Raw genomic sequence first — 8,935 nt, forward strand, 5'->3', positions numbered from 1 at the left:
ATAGATCTACTAAGGGACTTACTGGAAGAAGAGCTTTGTTTGATAGGCAGTCATTTGGAGCCCATTTTTCCTCATTTAGTAGGAATTCCCAGGCTAAATCATTGTTCTATTTATATCAATGACCTCCTTTCTAAGGCTGATCAGCTGAGCACCAAAGACACATCTTTAAAAGAAGTATTTGGGTCAAAATCAGAAACCAAAATAAATGTAATTAGACTTTTTTTAAAGATTGAAGGGATGTTTTGAGATACTTTTATCAGTAAATCTTTAGTTAAAATTATTTCCATTTGAATTAAAATTGTCATTATGTAGAATTACCTTGGATGTATTTAATTGAACTCAACAAAGTGGATCACTAAATATCAGCTGTGACAAATCATTCTCAGTATTTGGAGTGTGTGTGTGTGTGTGTGTGTGTGTGTGTGTGTGTGTGTCCGTGTGCATGCGTGTACCCAGAGAGATAGAGACAGAGAGGCAGAAACAGGGCTAGAGGGGGACAGAGACAGAGACAGACACATGCTCACATTTGGGGTAGGAACTGAGTATAGTTCAGATATGGGAATTTCCAGAAGAGCTTCTGACCCTTGTGCGGAGAGTGGAAGAGAGACACAGAGCCTGTGCTAGCAGCCAGTGTTCAGGGGAAGGAACACTTCTCTTTTTTTCTGAAAGCACTTTGATTTTTGGGAAAAAGTGAGTATCTCCGTAAATATTATATTCCTCTTACATCACATACCAGGATTCTTCAAAATTGAGAATTAGCTGCCTTATACCTGGATCCCTATTTTAAAATGCCAGGTGGGGCTTCTGGGTGGATTTTTAAAAAGTATCCTCTGTTGATTCTTATATAAGTGGTACTGCGTTGTGCATTTGAAACTATTTTGTAAGGGACAGTAGACATTACTGATCCCGAATGGAGAACTTGGTACATTTTAAAGTGTTCAGTAAAACTCTAAGTATTTTGATACTGTGATATGGTCCAGCGGTTAAAAAATTTAATCTTTCCTGGAGGGCATATAGACTTACACACACACACACACACACACACACACACAAACACACACACACACACACACACACACACTCACCAATGTGATTTAGACTATCATGGAGATAGAAATTTTTTCTGTGCAAGCAGGCAGAAGAAGGTTTTAGGTCCTTCCCCAACCCCACAAAAGAAAAATAGGAAGGGGAGGAGAAAAGAGAGAGAAGGAGGGAAGGAAAGAAAGAAAGAGAGAGACAGAGACAGAGATAAAGAGACAGAGATAGAGAGAGACAGAGAGACAGAAAGAGAGACAGACAGAGATGAAGACAGCGAGTGTTACAGATCCAGAAATATAACACCAAAACTTGAACAAAAGAGGGTTGAGTCCTGATATACAAAGTTCCTCTTGATTCCAATTCAGTTACCTCTTGATTTTGAGCCAAAAGGATCAAGAGAGCTATGTTAGTCTGTCAGGATCTAAAACAAATTCTTTTAAGTGATTTACAACTAAAGTAAAGGATATAGGTGAGATGAGTACACAGCTCCGTGAAATTTATTTGTGCTGCCTTTGTTCTGGGTTAATATGAGGATTTGGATCCTAAAACATTGAGAAAAGATATGCAAAGGGAGATGAATTATTTAGACTTTGATAAAGCTTCTGTGGTGATACGTGGGGCAGAAATTGTACACACTATTTTTCTTAAGCCTTCTCCTACATTCAGATATGATAGTCCCTGTTCAAATATTTGCATAAGTTTTATCCTTGTCCCACTACATGCTTAGTTTAGCCATCTTTATTCTTATGCAGTGTCATGGGAGAACAGGCAGGGACTGCTCAGAATAAATGAGATGCAGGATTTTAGATGCTGTCTCCTGTACTTAAAACCCTATAGAAAGAAACACTGAGGTAATTATAAAGGACCTAAGAACACAGCAGAGGTTTTAAAGAGATTGTACACAGTCTGCTTACAGTATTAACTGCTTCACTCTGGTGTAGCCCAAAGACATAATGTCAAAAGCAGCTGGAATTGATATAGAATGCTGTATATTTTCTGCTCTTTATGAAGGCAAGTCAACCAATTAATTTGAAGGAGATTCACTAAAATGTTCATATAGAATGCATTTATTTCTGTTATACTTGCAGAGAGACTGCCTTTGGTAGAGGGAGAAGCCGCATTAGTGAGGTGGTTTCTCCAAGATTTTTAGGGTAAGATAGTAGGTGCTCCTGGAAAGGAAGAAAAGCATCACACAAACATTACGTACGTGTCACAGACGTGTGCATACCTAGAAGGTTGTAAGGGGCCACCTGTTCACTCGTGTTCTCGTTGATGTTATTCACCAAGTGTTTGTCTCTCTCTCTCTTTTGCATTTTTCTATCTGATTTCCTTTAAGTGTGGCCACATGACTTTCTTTGTTGAATGAATCCTGGGAACAAGCTGCATGTGTCGCATTTCGGAGGGAGTGTTTGAAGTTTTGCTCCATCATGAAGTTAGATGGTTGCTGCAACACAATTTAGCTTAGCTTATGAAATCAGAATTTTCTAGAGATTTCTGTGTGTGTGTGTGTGTGTGTGTGTGTGTGTGTGTGTGGAGGCTGGGCATTTATAACTGGGAATTTTACAACCTAACACTGACCTTATTTATTCATGTGTTCTTTTTTGCATAGCATCTTGGTTCTCGTATTTTTTAAATTTATTTTTATTTTTTTGTATTTTAGTGAGGGTCTACAGGTTCTACAGGGTCTCACTACATAGAGATCCTGCATGCTCAGTCTCAATCGCCATCTCAGCATGACTAATCTATGTAGTGATTGGATCAGTATGAGTCATACTGGATCATGATCATGTATGGAATTTGGTATGAATTTGTTTTATGTACATTGTGCATGCATGCATTTTGTGTTCATTTATTCATTTATCTTATAAATGCCTGTAATCCCAGCTCTTGGGGAGCCTGAACACAGGTGGATCACTACAAGTCCAATCTATGTAGTGATTGAATCAGTATGAGTCATACTGGATCAGTATGAGTCTGAACTCCCTGTAGACCCTTCCCTAACATACAAAAAAAAAAAAAAGAAAGAAAGAAAGAAAGAAAAAGAAAAGAATGGGATGGTCTGAAGATTGGCAGTGGACACTGCATTATTAGGGGAAAGTGGTAAACAGTAACATTTGGACATTTATTTTTTACAAGGTGACTTCCTCAGTGAGAGTCCTTTTGGAGAACTGTATTTTACCCCTTGGAGTAAAACTTCTGCCAACACCTATTACACTGCCTTTCTATTTTTATGGCATAAATTAAGCATAATTTTATTTCTGTTTTCTGGCATCTGAGTGCAAGTGTTAAGGTAAATTGTTTTAGTATCTTGATAGGTCTGAATGCAATTAATCATTTAATGCATATTTTCTGATAATCAAGGGATGAGACTCTGATAATCAAGTGTGTGGCTGTACTTCCAGGAGCACCCTGAGGGTTTTCATAATATTTGTAAGCTAGTACTCAAAGAATCTTAAGTAGCTTTTTAAATCCTACCGTGTTACAATGCATTCACATTAAATTCATCTACTGACGTTAAATCTTAATTGGTAGAATAAAATATTGAGTCACTAGGGTGTACTTTTTCCTATCGAGATCTATGTGGCACAAAGATCTCTATGATATTTGTGAAATCAATAGGAAAAATAAGCAAATAATTAAAATGATTGGTATAGTAATCATGGTTAACATGCTTAGCTAACTTATTCATTTCTTAGGTACTTATTAAATAGCTATATGCTATGCACTGTGAAGACAAATATGACAAATATATGTCAATCTTTTGATGTGCTCATGTCTCAGATGGAAATATTTATTATTAATGCATACATAATTTTTTTTGTGGTACCAGGGATTGAATTCAGGACCCTGTGCTTGCCAGGCAAGCGCTTATTCTACTGAGCTATCTCCCCAGCCCAAACCATTGAAAGTTTCACAGAAAATATAATATTCAAATAGGGTATTTAATACAATATTTATCACATCATTCTCATTAATAATACAACAATTGAGGGTTAACCACCACATCTAGAGTAGGTCACTAAAACATTTATCTCTGAATATAAATTATATCTAACCTTTATGCAATGTTCTATGCTTTGGAAATTTGACCACTTTAATCTGGGGCGCATATTTTAAATATATAAGAACAGCAATGGTAATTCGGGATAGATCCTGACAACAGAATTAAAGCAGATTCTGGAAAGATCCTAGAGACCTTCATTAGATCTTTAATAATGTGGCCATGGTTGGGTCCTTGCAATTCAACTTATTATCTCACAAATATAACTAATACTAGTTTCTTCTATTCTTTAGAATAGTCTTGGAGGTGAAAATTTTTTTTACAGTATTTCACTATAAGATGAGGCATACTGTAATATACATATATACAATGCTTTATGCAATTAATAGTGCTGAGTATGGATTTGAGAAATTTTAAGTATCGACATTATTAAAAGAATAAGTAGAAAGCAAACCTGATGGCAAATTACAGTTACTCTGTGTGTGTGTACCATTCGGGAAGGTGAAAAAATTCAGAAAAGCATGCTTTCCAAAGAAGGATGATTGAAAGTTTGAAGAAGATGAGTGGGTAGCTCCTGAAAAGGTCCTAATTCGGAAATTATCTGGTAAATATTGCCAGTTTTATTTTTGTGGGAAATAACCATTTTATATTCCAGTTGCTCCTAATTTCAGTGATCATCTATGGCTATAATGAACAGCCCTAGAGGGAGATGTCAGTATTTGATTGCAGCTGTTTGCAAACTCTGCTGTGATTACGCTCAGTTGTCTAATTGCCTAATTTATTGATTTTTCCTGACATGTTTTTCATCAACATTTGTGACTGCAGATAGCTAATCATTTCTGTGTGGGCTCATTATCATGTGTTTGCATTTGATTTGTCTGATCCCTGCAGGTGGAGACAATAGGGGACGCGTACTGTGTTGCAGCAGGCCTGCACAGGAAGAGCCTCTGCCATGCCAAGCCCATCGCTCTGATGGCCTTGAAGATGATGGAGCTTTCAGAAGAGGTGCTGACGCCCGATGGAAGACCAATCCAGGTAACCTTGGCAACAGTCTGGATGAGCGGTCCAGGCCTCTCTAGCGAAAGGAGACCAAAAATATTCTTCTGTTGTGATTTATAAATATATACCAGTCAGATTCTTAAAGAGGGGCAAGGAATGATGAGCAGTAATTCACAGATCCAGGAAGTGAAAATGGAATATGGTACAAAATAGGAATAGGAGTGTGGAAGGCATGTCACCATAAAAAGAAGAACTAAAGGATTAGGCCAAGGAGACTTCACTGCTAATGACCAAGTCATTAAGTCCAAGCATTGACGATGGTGAGAATAGTAAGAGTTGGAGAGATAATCCAAAGAGAAAATGAGCTGGGAGTGGTGGTGCACATCTGTAATCCCAGCATTCAGGTGGACGAACAAGAGGTTCTCTACAATTCCAGGTTAGTCTTGGCTACATAGTAAGTTCAAGGTCAGTCTGAATTACAAAGCAAGACTCTGTCTCAAAAAAAAAAAAAAAAAAAAAAAAAAAAAAAAAAAAAAAAAGAAAAACGTAAAGGAAAGGGAAAGGGAAAAAACAAAAAAAGAAAAGGAAAAACACTAAAATAAATGAGAATCAAGACAGGGATCTTTAGAGCATCTTAGAGGTAGGAATACAAATATTCTATATAAAATCTCAGAACTCAAAGGTTTTTTTGAAAATTATTGTGAACCACATAATTTTGAAATTATGTGGTGAAGCTTGATGGCTGGAGCCCAATGACTGTGGAAATTTTAGAAACTGAAAAATCCAGCATCTGGTGTGTTGTGCATTTTTTGGTACCAGTGGCTTTCTGTGATCTCAGTTCTACCTCTGGGAATAGTTAAGGTCCTCTACCTGTCTGTGTTTCTGCCATACTTCCAGGACACGTGCCAGACCCATCATTACTGCGGAGGGCTGGACAACCAGGAATCTTGAGTGCAGAAAATTCCAGGAAGCCCTTTTAGGAAAGCTCGCTAACTACAGGTTTAGAGAGAAAAGCACGGGGAGCAAAGGCTACAGTCTGTGAGAATGGTAGTCCTGGCCCTGTGGCAAGGCCAATACCCAGAGTAGCACTTTTGATTGCACTTATTAAAATCCTGTCTAAAATTTTATAATAGTATCTTTAAAATAAAAACCTATTAAGCCCACAACTGAACTCAGAGAAAAAGATAAGGTGTTCTAATTACATTGTATAGAGATTTAAAATTTTTATTGGTGTATTTAACTTCAGTGATCTTAGCAATGTAGTAGAAAAATGAAAAACTTCTGTTCCTGGAAGCCATTAATTTCCATTATATCCTCAATGAATATTTGCAGATAAAGTGCTCTCATAAAGTGAGTGGCAAATACTAAAAACAAGGACGATGACAATCACAAACAGAACAATAGCAAAAAAGAAAACATGCAAAGAAGAAAAGAAAAAAGTGCTATGGCTCAGACTCAGTAGAAACTGTACATGAAGAAAAACAGATCTGTAGTTTGCAGATATCAAAATTATCAGGTACAGATTTAAGCTGATAATATTTAATATAACGAAAGAAAGGAGAAGCTGGGAAGTGTGAAGGACAAAGTAGATGGGAAAAATAACCAGAGACCTTCTAAGTAATCATGTACTTTAAAAAGAGACGAGAGCCCAGTACGGATGAGTATAAAAGTCGTTTAGACACAGACGAAGAAAGAATTTGTACATCAAATGCTAGAACTGAAGAATTATCAGTAATTGAATTGGAGAACTGAAAATGGGGAAGTATGAGCATAGGAAGGTAAGATATAAGCTGTGGTGTTTCAGAGACGCTGTGTACGTTCATTAGCTACTGCTATTGCCATGGATGGATGTAAATACTATTAGGTATTAGGGCCAGTGAGATAGCTCAGCGGACTGAGTGCTTGCGTAGGCAAGCTCAGGCGCTGGGTTTGATCCCTGGCAGGAGTGCCTTGCGGGCCCCTCCCCCGGGTGCACTGAGCTGCGACAGAGTCCGGGCGTGGTGGCGCATGCCTGTAATCCCACCAGGGAGGCAGAAAACAGGAGGATCACAACAAGTCTGAGCTGTAGTGAGACCCTAAAAAAACCCAAAACCCAAAAACCAAACCAACAAACAAAAAAACCCTATTATGTATTAATGTAGTAGTATTATATATTAATAGCATTACAAATAAACGTAAATAGAATAGTATTATCCTATTTAATTAAGGTTCACAATTGGCAAAATTTTTTTTGTAGTATGCTACTTAGAAATATCTACATTGATAGAAAAGTATAAAGGGAAGAAGGGGATGATTAACAGAGAATTCAAGAAAGAGTTCTTCTCAGAGGGACAGAAAGAGGACCAAAGGAGGAGGGTGTGCAGGAAAACTGCACTTAGTGCCAAACTGTTCTTTTTATTGCTGGTCTTTAATGTGGGAAAACATGTTTATTTTCGATTATTTATTTATTTATTATTATATTTTAGTACAGGGTCTCACTACACTGATCGGACTTGTAGTGATCCTCCTGTTTTCAGCCTCCCAGCGCTAGGACTACAGGTGCGCACCACCACGCCCGGTCTCACATACATGTTTATATTTCACCATTTAAAAACATCAAGAGAGTTTTCTGGTCAGTCTCACCAGAGGTGAATATAGCAAAGTATTAACCGCTAAGAAAGAAGAATAGATCGAGGGGGACAGCTTGGCTGTCTAAGCGCCTGCCTGGTAATTGCAAGGACCCAGGTTGGAACCCTGGTACCATGTGGTGTGCCGGCCCCACGCTGTGCAGGCCACTGAAACCAGGAGTAGAGGCTCATGACTTTAATCCCAGCACTGTGAGGTTGAGACAGGAGGATCCCTACGAGTCTGAGCTGTGTAATGAGGCCCTCTACCAAATACATAAATAAATCTTTAAAAAACTAAGTTAAATCACTTCAGGGAATGATTATTGCTATTGAATTATATGAATGGTATTTTGGCCATGTTCTAGACAGACTTTATAGCAGTTCTTAAATTTTCAAGTTTGTCAGCAGAGCAGTCTTATTGTTTGGAACTGTTTTTCTAGGTTGAATTTTCTTTGGCAGGGTAGATCATACTTGAAATTGGTTTCAGCATTGTCAAAGCAAACTTAAATTTCCAGAGATCAAAACCAGGGAATTATACCTTCCAGTGTGCTCATCAAGATTTTCATTTTGTGGGATGTAACATTTGCTCTGTCTTATGAATCAGAGAGTCTTATTAAATCAGAAGAGGAAATGTCCATAAAGATTTAATAAGAATGCAAATGGAGAATTAAAAATAATAAAGGCACTGTAACAATTTTAGCTTCTTCACTAATTTATAGTTTGTGCATGGTTTGGGATCCTTTCTTGGCGTATTAATTTGATTTCAAAGGGCCTTCTTGCTTGGTGCCATGGGGACATCTCTAAACTTATTGAGAGACTCTTTCATTTGAAACACTTGGTGTGACGGAAAGGATCATGTGATCAGTTGCCTTTTTGCTTCAAATTAGATACGTCTGTGTTATGCAACATGTAAAGTATATATATTGTGATAATTGCTCAAATATTTTCTAAATCCACCAGAATTTAAAATAACTTTTCTTTTTAAAAGATAAAAAAGCTTTTATTTTAGTTTACTAGTGCATATGTATAGTATACAATATTTACATTCTCGGAGGGATGTTGGCATTTGTACATAACACATCTCAGGATTTCTATGTGATTTTATGATTCTATGGTGGGTCATCCCGTAATGATGGCAAGTGGGAACCAGAACAGCGAATCATAATTGCTTGGAAGAGACTTATAATGTCTCAGACTCATTAATTTTAAGACTGCCTGAAGGTATATTTTAACTTGTAAAATGTTATTACTATGTGTTTATGATATATGATAATCACATTCATCATTTTAT

The 8,935-nt window shown here is 37.3% G+C and overlaps 1 protein-coding gene across 1 annotated transcript in view; it reads left to right on the top strand.

The window, feature by feature from the left end:
* The window catches only part of Gucy1a2 (guanylate cyclase 1 soluble subunit alpha 2), a 358,773-nt gene that overhangs the window by 264,140 nt on the left and 85,698 nt on the right, over window positions 1–8,935 (top strand). Inside the window, exon 6 of the mRNA XM_004626131.3 lies at window positions 4,931–5,074. Within this exon, the coding sequence (XP_004626188.1) occupies window positions 4,931–5,074 (144 nt within the window). The remainder of the gene's footprint in view (window positions 1–4,930; window positions 5,075–8,935) is intronic.

This window comes from Octodon degus, unplaced genomic scaffold (assembly GCF_000260255.1).
Source record: "Octodon degus isolate 3935 unplaced genomic scaffold, OctDeg1.0 scaffold00012, whole genome shotgun sequence".
NCBI lineage: Eukaryota > Metazoa > Chordata > Mammalia > Rodentia > Octodontidae > Octodon > Octodon degus.